Raw genomic sequence first — 14112 nt, forward strand, 5'->3', positions numbered from 1 at the left:
TCGTTTTATTAACTTTCCCGCGTTTTTGCAATTATTTTTTAGTCCCGCCTTTGTTCCTAACCTTAAATAAAATTGTGGATTGTCTGTGGCGGTTGTTTTGAGTAAAACAAATGGAATGGTAGGCGATAGAGAAATTTGAATTATAGATTAAGTTATCATGTTTTATTTAATAAATAATTTGGAAAAATTTGCTGCGTCGAGGGCCGACGGTGACGGTGCAGTCAATTTTTTCGGTGTTTAGGGTGCACTCACACACATCAGTCACCGTCAAGTCACCGATGACTGATCGGTGACGGTTTGTGTACGTATCCACAAACACCAGTCACCGTCATGTTGTCCGTCAGTCACGTCGCCGGTTTGACTGAATCATTGAACACATACATCAGGTTAGTCAGTGATTAGACGTGTGTCACGCTAGAGAACAGATACTGCCCTGACGGATAAAATGCCACGTTTCACTACTACGCAATTGGCAATGATCGCTTTAATTTTAGATGAAGAAGAAGAGCAACTTGTAAACAGGCGTCGGGTCTGGGTTCATGAAGCTTGGAGAAAAAGAAACGAAGAGGGCGAATACGCTACTTTGTACCCCCATTTAGCGGCAGATGGCAAAATGTTTTATGAATATTTTCGAATGTCTGAGAACACTTTTAACCTTTTACTTGCAAAGTTAGAAATATACCTGAAAAAAGAGGATACTCATTGGAGAAAAGCTATTACTCCAAGAGAGCGTCTGGTTGTTTGTTTAAGGTAAGTAAAACAATTCTCATTTTAATTGTTATGTATTATAAAAATTAAATCAATTTTGACATAAGAAAATCAGCCGAAAACCAAATTAGATACATTAATCCTTGTGCAATATTATGATCACAGTTTCATAACAAAATTTGAGAAATTCGCGGAATAAAAAGTATTTAAAGTGTCTGTTTCAACAAAAGTTTAATAAGTGGACTCTTGGTCTTCAGTCCGAGGATTTTCTATAGCAGTATTGGTGAATCGAGTATTCTCAATGATAATGGAACCAGTTGTGGATGAACGGCTATCTGCAGAAGTTTGTACTGTGGGGACGGTAATACTTTGGAGTTCATATTTTTGTGCTATTCCAAAAAGCTCGCTTTTTGCCAATGCCAACTCATATCGTGGTAACGATTTTAAAATTGGAGCAATAGCACCCAATAAAAATGCGTCAACAGGGTTTTTGAAAGATTCTTCAATTGAGTTATTTGACTTAATTAGTTGTTCCATGACTACTGCTGCAGCTGTCGGTTGGGAACATGATTTTGAAAAAGTTCTTCGTGCCTTTTTTGGGGGTTGTAAGTGCACAGAAGATGCTGATTGAGAAGATTCTGGTGATGGAAGTGACGTTGACCTAGACGTCGTAGCTCTTGGTTCCATGATTTCCGTTGATTCTTGATCGCCCAATAATTCATTGTCACATTCTTCAGAGATATCAGTTTCGATGGTTTCGATAGTTTGTCTTTCATTTAGGAATGGTTTCAAAAATTGTAATTGGTCATGGAACTTATAAACTTTAATCTTTTTGGCACTCTGTCCACTCGTGGTTGTGGATTTCTTCAAAGTCTTTCTATAAGTGTCTCTTATATTTGCCCAACGGGTCTTGCAGATAGCACCTGAAAAATCAAACATAAATAAATTAATCATTGCATTTATTTTTGTTACAGGTATCTAACAGCTGGAGAATCCCTGAACACATTTCCTTCAGTTTCCGTTTAGGACATAGTACAGTGCAAAAAATTGTTACTGATACTTGTAAAATAATAACATATTTAATGGAAGAAATGTTACCAACACCGACGACTAGCAGATGGAAAGGTATTGCGGACAATATATATAATCTCTGGAATTTTCCTAATTGTTTAGGAGCCATCGATGGAAAACATGTCACAATCCAAGCTCCTAACAATACTGGATCATTGTTTTTTAATTACAAAAAAACTTTTTCAGTTGTGCTATTAGCTCTTGTTGATGGTAACTATAATTTTACTGTTGTTAATGTTGGAGCCTTTGGAAAAAATAGCGACGGTGGGATATTCCGTAACTCTAACCTTGGAAAATCGTTGGAAAGACAAACTCTATCGATTCCAAGTAATAGGTTAATACCTGACACAAATATTGAAACTCTGTTCGTTATAGTGGGAGACGAAGCTTTTCCCTTAAAAAGTTATTTAATGCGACCATACCCAGGACAAAATTTAAGTGATGAAAAACGCAACTTTAACTACCGTTTAAGTCGAGTCAGAAGAGTAGTAGAGAACACTTTTGGGATATTAACAAAGAGATTTCAAATATATAACCGAACCATTCAAGCAAAACCAGAAAATGTAGATTTTATTATAATGGCTACATGTATCCTTCATAATTTTATAAACAAATATGAGAAGCATTCATATATACCAAACAATCAAGAAAGCTCAAATGTTTTCGAGAATCTTCCTAGACAAGCTGGCAACGCTACCGCAAACGCTTTTGATATAAGAAACAAATTTACAGAATATTTTAGTTCCGTATTTTATTTCTCAAATCTGAAAGTTCTGGTATTGATGTAGGTATACTATAACCCCATAAATAGATATCGACTGAAACAAAGTGACCGACATTCCCCTTATGGGATTTTAGTAGGATATAGGTATATGAAGACCAACCACTTTTACCTACTATGGCAAGTCGCCATAGTAGGTAAAAGTGATTGGCGACTTCAATTAAATCTTTTTTTAATTACCTACTTCATAAATTTTAACGTCGTGTATTTGATTTTACGAGTTTGAAACGACCCATTAGCAGATACCTATTTTACCTGAACTGTGTAGTTCAACAAATAATAATATTAGAATACTTTACTTACCACTAGAGCCAACTTCTGCACCGACCTTTTCCCATATGACGTTTTTATATTTTGTGTCCATGTATTTACGATGACTTAAATCGTACAAACATTCATATTTTCTCACAGTCTCTATTAACTTTTCTATATCCATTTTTGTAACTGCGTAACTGACAATACACGTGTAGCAATTGACGGTAGCACGACGCTGACTGAACTGAGACGTGACGGCACCGGGTGAGTGGGGATAAAAGTATGATACATGTATGGAAAGATTATTTGACGTGCCTGACCGGTGACGTCACTGATAGATTTCGTGCCGGCGACTGTCGTGTGGGAACAGAGTCATACTAGAACTATTGATACATATTTTTTTTTAATCCTGTCCGGTGACGTGCCGTGACGGTGACTGATGTGTGTGAGTGCACCCGATCATATCTACATCTATAATGTCAGTTGTTGTTTTCATTTAAACTGCAGCTACCTATCATAAGTTTACGTCTACTTATAAGTAAGTACCTATAATTTTTGCAATTCATTTCATAACAAAAATAAACATACACATCATCATCACGTAAAAAAAATTCAGATATTTCAACTGTTCTCACTCCAAAAACGTAGCTAATGGTAAACTTGCCTTCACAAGTCCATTATTATCATAGCATAATAATCTATCTTCATTAATTATTTTCATTTAAAAAAGCCAGCATATTTACAATACTCATGGATGCTTTATCGTTAAAATCGGTTCTGACCTGAATTGTTAATAGCGAGCACTAAATCAGCGACTCCAGGGAGACCGGGGTGGACGTAATTGTGCAGCTCGATTTGAACTCATTAATATGTGAGATTCAGTTCATGTAGACTTATTCTAAACTAGTTGTGGCGCTTGCCAAGTTGGGCTTTAAAGAATTTCTGTTTTAAATTTTTGTGATAAATTTGTTTGGTTGGCTTTCACTATAGAAATCTAGTAAGTTTTTGGAATCCTTTTAAAAAATGTCTAGGACATCGCATAATACTGTGTTAATGCTAGCAGAATTCTGGTTAAGTATATGTATATGTAGAGACTTTCATAAACAGATGAAAATCATCTCATAAACATAATTTAAGGATTACCTACTCGTACTTTTGTGATATAGCAACCTGACTAATTCGAAGCAAACATCCATAGCCTTCTAGAAACAAGCCTATTTGTCCCAATTCAAGATCACTAAACTCTATGCGATCGGAGATGGATTGTTATTAGCAATTAACCGCAGGAGCCGGGCAAAACCCGGGGGACAATGTTGAGCCTCAGCCAACGACTGCGCCATATTTAACTTCATTTTGTATGCAATTAAACGGAAAATAATCATTCTCTTACATACAAAGTATATTATTTACCGTGATTTAATTTCCATACCGTTGAAGTCGTTAATTCATTTAACTTTTATACGTGGAATACGTGAGTTCAGAACAAGAATTTAATATTTCTCTCAGATTATAAGAAGTTTTTCTTTATAATTTACCATGCCTACAGACAATTTATATGCTAACAGCTAAAGCAAGAATTTTCAATATCAACAAAAAAAGACTCAAGTCACTGTGACTTATTTTTCATTTAATATCCACAAACAAGTAACATATTAATTGTATTAAATTATTTATTAATATAATTTTGTACCAATTTAATTTATAAAAATAAGGTCACACAGCACACTTAGGTATTAACTATCATCGTCCAGATGTGAATAACACATAAAGATAGAGGAAGTTAAATAATTTATACTCTCATCCCAAAGAAGCACTTCATTCATAAAGGGTATAGAAGCGGACATCGTTAGCCCGTATTCGAGCGAACATCCTCCAAGAAATACGTTTATTTTATCGAATAGTCAATAGACTATAAAGAATAAAGTATAGAGTACAGATACGTCTAGAGTGGAACTGAATGTTGGCTATAGATTATAGACACTTGTGTATTCAACTTAGGTATTCAACATTTATTGCCGACGCCTGTGTGTTAGGGGAAAATGTAAGGTGTGATACGCCAATGATTTTTTTCTATTTTTAAAATTTGAATATGCACCTATCATTTTTTTATTAAAAACTAGCGGTCCGCCCCGGCTTCGCCCGTGGTACATGTTTACGTTTTCTCTACATAAGAACCATCCTCGTACTTCAAGGAATATAATAAAAAAAGAATTATCGAAATCGGTTCAGCCGTTCTCGAGTTATGCGCTTACCAACACATTTTGCGATTCATTTTTATATATAAGAATGAAATTTCTACTTGTACTTGTACTTTTATCAAGTATGTAATAAATTTATTAATAATTGCAAAAAAACGAATAAGTACCTAAATGAAAAGTTTGTAGATAAACAGCCATTATTACAGTATTAAGTATAGAGTACTCAAATTAGCTTTATTTAACCTTATTTATAATTTTTAATTTTTTTACTACAATTTGAATTTATTATCTAAGTCTTATATAACTATGTATCTAAGTATAAAAAAATACAATTTCAAGTTATCTTTCAGTTATTCCTAAACTATCTATATCCTCGATCCAATCGAACAAAATGCTGCTCACAATTTTATTCTACCAAAAAAGGGAGACTGAACAAAATTCAACGCAAACTAGAAATACAAAAGCCAGCCGCACGCCATAGCCGACATGAAAAAGATTGACGTGCAAAATTTCCCGCCATCGGCGATTTCAGCCATGTTGGCACTTGGCGGGCAAAGGTCAATATTCTTTTCTTTTTTTTTTCAAGACAAGGCTTTGGAATACGATCGGAGTAGAATTAACAAAGAATAAAAAACTTTTATTCGAATATTAATTATAATACAATAGTTAGGTACTTAGCCTACTTAGGAAAGTTTAATAAACAATTTTCGTTCGTAGGTACCAACTAGATGATAATGGAATAAACTTAATTATCCTCACTTGTTTTTTTATAGAACACCAAATTCTTATTGAAGTTTGATTATATTTTAATTACGGAAAGTTTTGGCCAAACAACTTTCCGTCGTGTGTCAAAATCAATAATTAAAATGTAAGTAATTTTATCAGAACATAAAATGTGTAAATTATGGATAACTGACGTGCGATAATAAAAGGAAGCAAAAATCTAGTTTTAATATTATATTATATAAATTACATAAAATACTTATTATACAGCAATTAAGTCCTTTCCAATTAATTGTCTTACTAAATTCTGACAATCTCTCGTTGTGATTATCTGAGTAACAATATAATTTCTAGGTAGTTCCAATTTCCAAAAATGACATAGCCCGCTGCCTGCTGTTGCCATACCAATAAGTATAATAATTTCTTAATTTCCAATTACCACAAACCCTATTTTATTCTGACAACAATCACACCATTCGTAATTCACAACTCCTTCATGCGAACGACGCTTTATTTTCGGAACAATCAAAAATTTCTAAAACGAGTTAACAAAGTCTACCGTTGAAATTTGTCAGAACAATGATTGGAAATAACGGGAATTCTTTCATTGCGAGTCGGCAGTCGTCGCAGTCTCGTTGACAAAAGATAGATTAGCGAAGACACGGTCGGTCCTCGTGATTTTAATAATTCATCAGGCGCGCGGGAAACGGACGCCATCTTGTTCTACTCCGTTCAGGAATTGATAAATGCCAATAAACTTTGCTTTAGGTATCCGAGCTTTAGGTATTTCCCTTGGAATTAGAGATATTTGTAAAGCGTCGATACAAGTTATTCGTGTTAGAGATATAAAAGATAGGTAGCTACTTACTGTAAAATATACCTACTTAGGTAGTAAATTTATGATTTTTCCTTTATATTCAGCGCACGCTAAATTCAGTTTCTTTTTAGGTAGTTAAGTACTAAGTACATAATAAATATTAAAATTTAGTTTATATATAGAGTTTATATACTTATATATATATATAGTTTTCTGGGAATTACCTCCGAGAGAACTAATATAACATTACATCTAACAGTATGTAAATGTTTTCTTCTGGGAAACCGAAGCTAAGCGAGCGCGGTTCAAGTATCTTCATACTACATTATAATAGTTTCAATTAAATTGTTTGTTATTCTGTTTTCAGATAATTTCATACGAAATTTGAAAAACATCGCAGCGATCATATTATTATCACGTAAACACAGACTACAGAGTTGTGTACACCATATATATCTAGCCGAACGGGAAACGTTACCACATTATTCTAAAGCAGTATATTCAAATCCCGATTTTCCGTATCGCGATTCCGTAAAGCATCCGTATATAAATCGTGTAAGATAAACGCAAAACAATAAGTCAGCGTAGTAATGGGTGTATTTGGATCGTGAGTCGTGACGTCCCCCGGACGGAGTCGGATCGGCGCCGCGCCGGATCCGAACACTCACTTGACAGTCAATCGACTGTGAACGCGCGAATGATGGCACGACTGAGTTATACTGCGATAGAAAAAGTTTTGGGGAATAAGAAAAAATATTTCAGAATTTTTTACGCATTCCTGCTTTTTGCATTTGATTTTTTCTACACTATTTTACTTTTACACACTCATTGTAACAAAATTATTTGGTATCCAGTTTATGCGTATTTATGCCATGTCGAGGATATCGAGTCAGAATGTAGAGTTCATATTTAAATAGCCAACAGGCAACAGCTAGGTACTATAGAGCCATATTATTATTGCATTCCGTTTATTAAAAATACAAATAAATAATTCTTAGTTCGTAATGTTTCATAAAATAAAATCTGCGCGGTATAACCCAACCGTTCAAAAGGGACAAGTTTGGATAGCGCTAACCTATTATTAGGGTAGAAATCAGTGATGGCCGCCTAATACGTTTGTTTACCATGGCGGGAAATGTGCAGTTATCGTGTTTCAAACAATTTACTACGCAAAAACATTATACTGATTGCTTTCGATTTTATGGTGGCACGCGAAAATAAACTCTCTCAGGACGCATGATCAAACATACCAATTATTGATTATAAATGGATAATATTTCAAAGAAATAGATATTTCGTAATAAATATTTTTATATTAGGTATAAGTATTAGGTACCTACGTATCTATTAGAAGCTTCTTCTATCATAAGATTAATATAGCTAACATTAGTATAAAATACAACTTATAAAGTAAAAATTTAAAGTGTACATACCTAAGCTACGCCATTAATTTTTGGCTCTACCTACCTTCAATGCAAACATCGACCGGCCGTTCAGGATATTTAAAAAAAATTAAATACATAAGCACCTACATGTTATTCTAAAGACAATCAGACTTGAATTGCTTTAAAAATTACTTTCCGAATCAGTGGAACATAATTTTACCACTCTAGAGATAATATTAAAAACGTCAAAGAAATTTTACGAGGATGAATAGATATGTGTACCGGTACCTAATACTTTCAGGCGAACACAGCTGTAAATCTAGAATTTGGTACCTACCTATATAGATTATAATATTATTATTATTAGTCTGTGATATTACTAACTTAAGTGTGTACCAAGTGAAACGGGTACCTATCAGTTTTTAAATATATTTTTTAACGAATACAACGTGCTCGGTGCTTCAAAATTCTCATAGCCTAAATTCCGTTCTGAAATATAATGCCGACGAACCTGAAAAATAAACGCTGACATGCTAATCGACCACAACGCGTTATTGCAATAAAGAAACGCCATCCCGTGATTTTTTGTTTGTTTGTATTGAATAGTCAAAGTACTGGACTGATTTTAATGATTTTTTTTTTCTAAAAGATTAAGCTACATTTTATTATTTCGCTTTCCTATTTATTATCCTGGGACAACCCGGGCGGAGTCGGGATGTGCGGCTAGTTACTTACAACTTATTATAAATCCAACATATTTTAATGTTTAAAAATTAAAAGCATGGTCTTTAAAAACATAACGCACAAATCAAGCAACTGACGAACAAGCAATAGATACTGTTATAGACTTTAATAATAAATAACTCAAGAGAACTATGAATCTGTGACTCTTTTATTATGGCTATCCCGTTTTGTCGAATGCTACAAAGTTTTCTGCCATTTGTATGAAAAAGTTTATATTCTTATAGTGAATGTGTTCAGTTTTTATTTAGTTTTGCATACTTATTTATTTTCAACAATGTAACGTTTTTAGGCTAGTGCTGTTGTAGGCGATTATATTGAAGGGGCGTTACTGAGGAAGATAAATAAATTTTAGCTGACGACTCGACGACTCAGCGACTCATAAGTCGATATAATCTTAACTATTTAATATCAGAGGTTTGAAAAAAAACTGAAAGAAGTTTCAAAGTTCATCAGTATATTTTATTTACAAACTGATCTATTAAAATGTAAAATAAATTATTAGGCTACGGTTTTAAGATTTACTATGTACGTGCATTGAATGTACTACATATTGTTATAATATCAAACTTGTTATCTAAAGTTGTTGACTTGATCGTTACAGCCAATAGTGTAGATATGGCACTTAATAAAAAATTCTTATAAGTACCAATAATAATGCTTTAATTAATAATTTCTTACACGCAATAAAATCGATGATAACGTCATGACAATGTTTTCTCTCCGTCGAAGGATAAATTGGGATTTATCCTTGCTCCGAAGGAGAATTGAGAAGAAATACGGAGGAATTAAAATAAAAGGCAACATTCCATCTATCATTTATTTTACATGAACACTATATAGTATATAAATAAAATGAACACAAAAACATACATAACAGATCAACAATAGAGTATAATTTAATCACTATAAATTTTCGAAAAATATAACTTTGTACATAACAGCATTTGTATTTCGGCCACAACGACTCACAACACTGGTAAATAAATCTTATTTTGTATCTTATTTAGAACCTTTAAGGTATATAATTCAATGATAAAATTGCTTACTTAAGGCTTTTTTAATAACTAGAAAGTAGTCATTATAAGTTACTTATATTGTAGGTACGTACGAATCACAGTACTTTTCTACTTATTTTACACAATATTTAAAGAGTTTAAAGTATTGAAACTTAGAAGTGTATTGTTAGCGTGTTATTTTTTAATACGTAAGTAGTTAGAAATGACTGCAATAAACCACACTCATTGCGTCTTGTCAATTTAGGAATTAGCATGCGCAAATCCTTTTTAAATATTTAATTTTTAAATGCCGTAATACACTACGTTATCTATGGTACTATCACGGTGACGTCAGCTACTATAAGCCACATTTTTATATTCTAATACATTTACGTATATTCGTTCCAAACTTATCTCTCTAAGTAATAAAACAGAGACAACACCAAATATCAATACACAAAATTCTAGTGTAGTAGAAAAACAAAAAAAATGTTGACAAAGTTTCACTCAGGTATTACTTATAGTAATAAGTGCGCTTAAAAAGAAAATAAACTTTAAATTAAAACCATAAACACAGATTCCTACTTACAATTATTATAACATGTAATAAATAATTCAGATAAAGAAATTATTTTATTAGGCAGTTATTGGCACAATTCAATTCGTTTACCGTACCATAGAGATAAGAGATAGATTAAAGAACGAGCTTCATTATTTTGACAGCTCAAGTTACCGCCAAAAGATTCAATGCGTTTTTTTTTTAACCAGCTTTGATAAACATTAAATTACATTTTTAAATATTTTCTGAGATATTCACTAGGTATAGATACTTAGTATCAGATATGCATATAAAGATAATTCTTTTAAAAAGAACTGACCGTCAGTTAATCTTTGCACAAAACACATTAAGTGCCTACTGGCAACAAAATATATTAACATGAGCCCACTTAAAATTATATCTGTTACTTTATGTATCTCCTTCGATAGGATCTTAAGTGGCCTTAATAACAACCAATTGATGCTCTATCTGACCATCCATATTATCAAATTGTTTTTACACAACTTGAAAACATCGTAAAAACACTTATACTTGATATAAAAAAAAAACAATAAAACAATATTACTTCACAACAACATTTTTCCTAACCCGTACGTTGCGGCCGAAATATTCAACTAAATTCATCTACGTATATATCATTGACGTAATATAAGCAACAAGACGCACAATCGCATATTCGTCGTATTTATATAATAATATGTATGAGTGTCGTTGTTTAAAACATTCATTCAGATTTACACCTTATTTCATGGCAGTAATGTTCAAACTCCACTGTATACACTCATTAGAAAACTCTGCCCAATATAAACGTAGGCAGAGTTTTGCTTTGGACAATTAACGATTGTGAGTCGAGTTGTTCATTGTACGTCAATTTTGTATGTCTAATTATTCTACTTTTTCGTTAGTGTTAGAACCCTGTATATAGTGATAGTTGATGAACCGAGCACCCTGTGTAAGCTGAGCGCATTCGTTGGTGAAGTGACATGCGAAGAGCAGGAGATTCCTTGGTTGTACCTTCCACGCGAACCTCATGAACATTAGTGAATATAGTGTGAGAGCTGAAATAAAAAGTTAAATAAAATATTAATAAATTTACTTATTTTTATGAAAATTGCCGAATTATGGAATTTGACAAACTTGTGTATACCACAGATAATATAATACTATACTATTATCTATACTAGTATTATTAAGAAGTTTTTTGTTATGTTGTGGGGATCTGTAGATAAACAGAACAGATTAAAAAAATAATATGTAAGAATAAGAACACTCACTATCTGTGAGTGCCATATGCCATATTTTTTTAACAGTTTAACCTAGGCAGAGCCAGGACGAATGACTAGTAGTTTGAACTTAAATTTGAAAAAAATGCCTTAGCAACTAAATTCACTCAATAGGCACTCATATACTCAATAGGGAATAACATCAATTGAACAAAGTCTCTTTTATGATAACATTTATCTTTATCACAGTAATAAATCATTTTAAATCAGAACTAATACAGAAATATTATCAACAAACAATATAATTGTATTATCCATTACCTACTGAATTAATTATCACAATAAAATTATTCATTATAATCTAATATTATATATTTATATATTATATTATAAAGGCGAAAGTTTGTAATACTACGGCCACACTACCGTGATATGCCAATAATTATTGCCACAACTTTGACAACACCTAGGTGTAACCACGACTTATGGCCATAATTCTACAATGCCAATCAATATGCCAAATGGCGGTAGGCAATAGCTCCGGGGGCGGTATTCTTTCGCACATCAAAGAAGATTACCGCGGTAATTATTGCGTTTGCGGCCACACTACCGTTTGTCCATTTTGCAATATGAGCTCGCCGGCAACGCACGTATCGACCGACATGGAGTGGACAAATGAGAAAGCGCTCGAGTTTTTAGAATTATTTCAATGCGAACCGTATCTTTGGGATACCCGACAAAAAAATTATAAAAATCGCAGTGTACATAATGATGCGTGGCGTCGTATCAAAAAAAAAATATCATTTTCAAGTTCAATTGAAGATTTGAAAAAGAAAAATATTTATGGCAATAATTACCGCCATATCTAGGTAAACTCTAGTGTAACCACACCAGTTCATGCAGTAATTTAGACGGTAATTTAATGCCATAATTATTGCGGTAACAGCCCGGTAGACGGTAAGGTAGTGTAGCCGTAGCATAAGGATGTATGGATGTATGGATGTTTGTTACTCTTTCACGTAAAAACTACTGAACCGATTACAATGAAATTTAGCACACATATAGAGGGTAACTTGGATTAACACATAGGATAGTTTTTATCCCGGAAATCCCACGGGAACGGGAACTATGCGGGTTTTCCTTTGCAAACGCGGGCGAAGCCGCGGGCGGAAATCTAGTATTTTATATGAAAATTATCAACATCTTATCAGCTTTATTACTTGGATAAAAAGGCTTTGGGTTTTATGCCATAAAAGATAACATTGCAAATCAAGATATCTTATATAATACCTCGGTTATCAATTTAATACATCAATGATATGTCTTATCATATTACAACATATTATGAAATTCCAATTCATATTAAATTTCTATAAAAACGCAAGCTGGTGACAGAGAGAGAAGGGACTTAAAACAATATGTTTATTCATTAAATATATGATATTATAAATGTTAATGTTTGTGAGGATGGATACTAAACCGATTACAATGAAATTAAGCACACATTTAGAGGATAGCATGGATTAACACATAAGATAGGTCTTATCCCGGAAATCCCACAGGAATGGGTAGTGTGCGGGTTTTTCTTTGAAAATGCGGGCGAAGCCGTGGGCGGAAAGCTAGTTATTGAAATACTTACCAAATGTCATCTTGCCACTGATGAATTTAGGGTCCTTTCTAGTGTCAGCAATAGCAGCTATAGGTATTCCCCAATTCGCAACTGGACCCCAGAAATGTGTGCTGAAATATTTAATTAAAAACATTGATTTATAAATTCTCTAGGTATAATAATTAAAAATAAATATAATTTATTGCTTATCATGTAAAGTAGAAAAGTGGTAGAACAAAAATGCTCTGCTATTACTGTCCAAATTAAATATGTACAACTATATTTTAAATATTTATTATAAATAAAAAAACACGAAAAAATTGTACATACCTCATTAAATATTCCCGAAATTCTTTGCTTTTCAGCTGATCGAATAATTTTTTTACCAGCGACATTTTTCCTGAAACGTTTTATTTTATTATTAATTAATATACAATTATAAAAAATTAATCGTATAGACTAACGTAAAAAACTGTTTCACGATCTCATATCTGACTTGTAACTTCGTATAAATTAGATAACCCTGCATATATAAAATACATGCTTTATATAATTTCAAGTTTATTTAAAGTCATTAATTATTATGGAAATGTGTTCTTTAAGTCCTCGATCTCTTCATAGATGTCAAGGTTATAAAACAAAACTCTGAATATGAGAAAGGTCGAAAACAAAAAATAAAAGTACAATGCATTAGGAACCAACCTTTTCTAAGTCAATGAGATTTTTATCTGTATTTATTGATGTTTTTAATTTACTTTTTATCGAAGTTACGTCTACTTTTCTCGTCACTGATAATAAATTTTTCTCTGCTATGATCTGTCACTTCCAATGACAAGTTCACTGATAAGATAAAGCACGTCACGTTTGCGTTTAGAATTAATATTATATTAACAAATTCATTCTTATTTTAATTTTAAATTAACTGATACACTTTTCATATAAGAAAATTAAAATAACTCATTTCAAAAACTAGAATTTAGAAAATTTAAAACAGAAAATATGCATTTCTAAACGTATATGCGGAGCGCGGCAATTTCAAAAATT

General features: G+C 32.6%; 4 protein-coding genes across 4 annotated transcripts in view; 2 read left to right on the top strand and 2 right to left on the bottom strand.

The window, feature by feature from the left end:
• Positions 1–14112, top strand: part of LOC149488639 (WD repeat-containing protein 44) — a 102598-nt gene that overhangs the window by 25675 nt on the left and 62811 nt on the right. The gene's annotated exons all lie outside the window — the stretch shown is intronic.
• LOC149488641 (uncharacterized) lies at positions 439–1834 on the top strand. The gene is made up of 2 exons (XM_089695756.1): positions 439–750; positions 1683–1834. The coding sequence occupies exons 1-2, from the start codon at positions 446–448 to the stop codon at positions 1732–1734; spliced, it is 357 nt and encodes a 118-aa protein (XP_089551882.1). The 5' UTR covers positions 439–445; the 3' UTR covers positions 1735–1834.
• Positions 439–3265, bottom strand: LOC149488640 (uncharacterized). Its single transcript, XM_089695755.1, has 2 exons — positions 2864–3265; positions 439–1631 (listed from the first exon to the last, which is right to left on the bottom strand). Exons 1-2 carry the CDS (start codon positions 2994–2996, stop codon positions 940–942), a joined length of 825 nt encoding a protein of 274 aa, XP_089551881.1. The 5' UTR covers positions 2997–3265; the 3' UTR covers positions 439–939.
• Positions 9492–13898, bottom strand: Mpc1 (mitochondrial pyruvate carrier). The gene is made up of 4 exons (XM_089695757.1): positions 13771–13898; positions 13399–13468; positions 13099–13199; positions 9492–11294 (listed from the first exon to the last, which is right to left on the bottom strand). Exons 2-4 carry the CDS (start codon positions 13461–13463, stop codon positions 11122–11124), a joined length of 339 nt encoding a protein of 112 aa, XP_089551883.1. The 5' UTR covers positions 13464–13468; positions 13771–13898; the 3' UTR covers positions 9492–11121.

Source organism: Colias philodice, chromosome 5, assembly GCF_061535455.1.
Source record: "Colias philodice isolate Cphi_HAF_F1 chromosome 5, ilColPhil1 Martin Lab GWU primary, whole genome shotgun sequence".
NCBI classification, from domain to species: domain Eukaryota; kingdom Metazoa; phylum Arthropoda; class Insecta; order Lepidoptera; family Pieridae; genus Colias; species Colias philodice.

Excerpts from the sequence above, each read along its gene's own strand:
- LOC149488640 (XM_089695755.1), bottom strand. The coding sequence starts at position 2,996 with ATGGATATAGAAAAGTTAATAGAGACTGTGAGAAAATATGAATGTTTG. Across the intron at positions 1,632-2,863 it reads TGCAGAAGTTGGCTCTAGTG|GTGCTATCTGCAAGACCCGT; the intron begins GTAAGTAAAGTA and ends TTGATTTTTCAG.
- Mpc1 (XM_089695757.1), bottom strand. The coding sequence starts at position 13,463 with ATGTCGCTGGTAAAAAAATTATTCGATCAGCTGAAAAGCAAAGAATTT. Across the intron at positions 13,200-13,398 it reads TTTCGGGAATATTTAATGAG|CACACATTTCTGGGGTCCAG; the intron begins GTATGTACAATT and ends TAAATATTTCAG. Across the intron at positions 11,295-13,098 it reads CAGTGGCAAGATGACATTTG|CTCTCACACTATATTCACTA; the intron begins GTAAGTATTTCA and ends TTTTTATTTCAG.
- LOC149488641 (XM_089695756.1), top strand. The coding sequence starts at position 446 with ATGCCACGTTTCACTACTACGCAATTGGCAATGATCGCTTTAATTTTA. Across the intron at positions 751-1,682 it reads CGTCTGGTTGTTTGTTTAAG|GTATCTAACAGCTGGAGAAT; the intron begins GTAAGTAAAACA and ends TTTTTGTTACAG.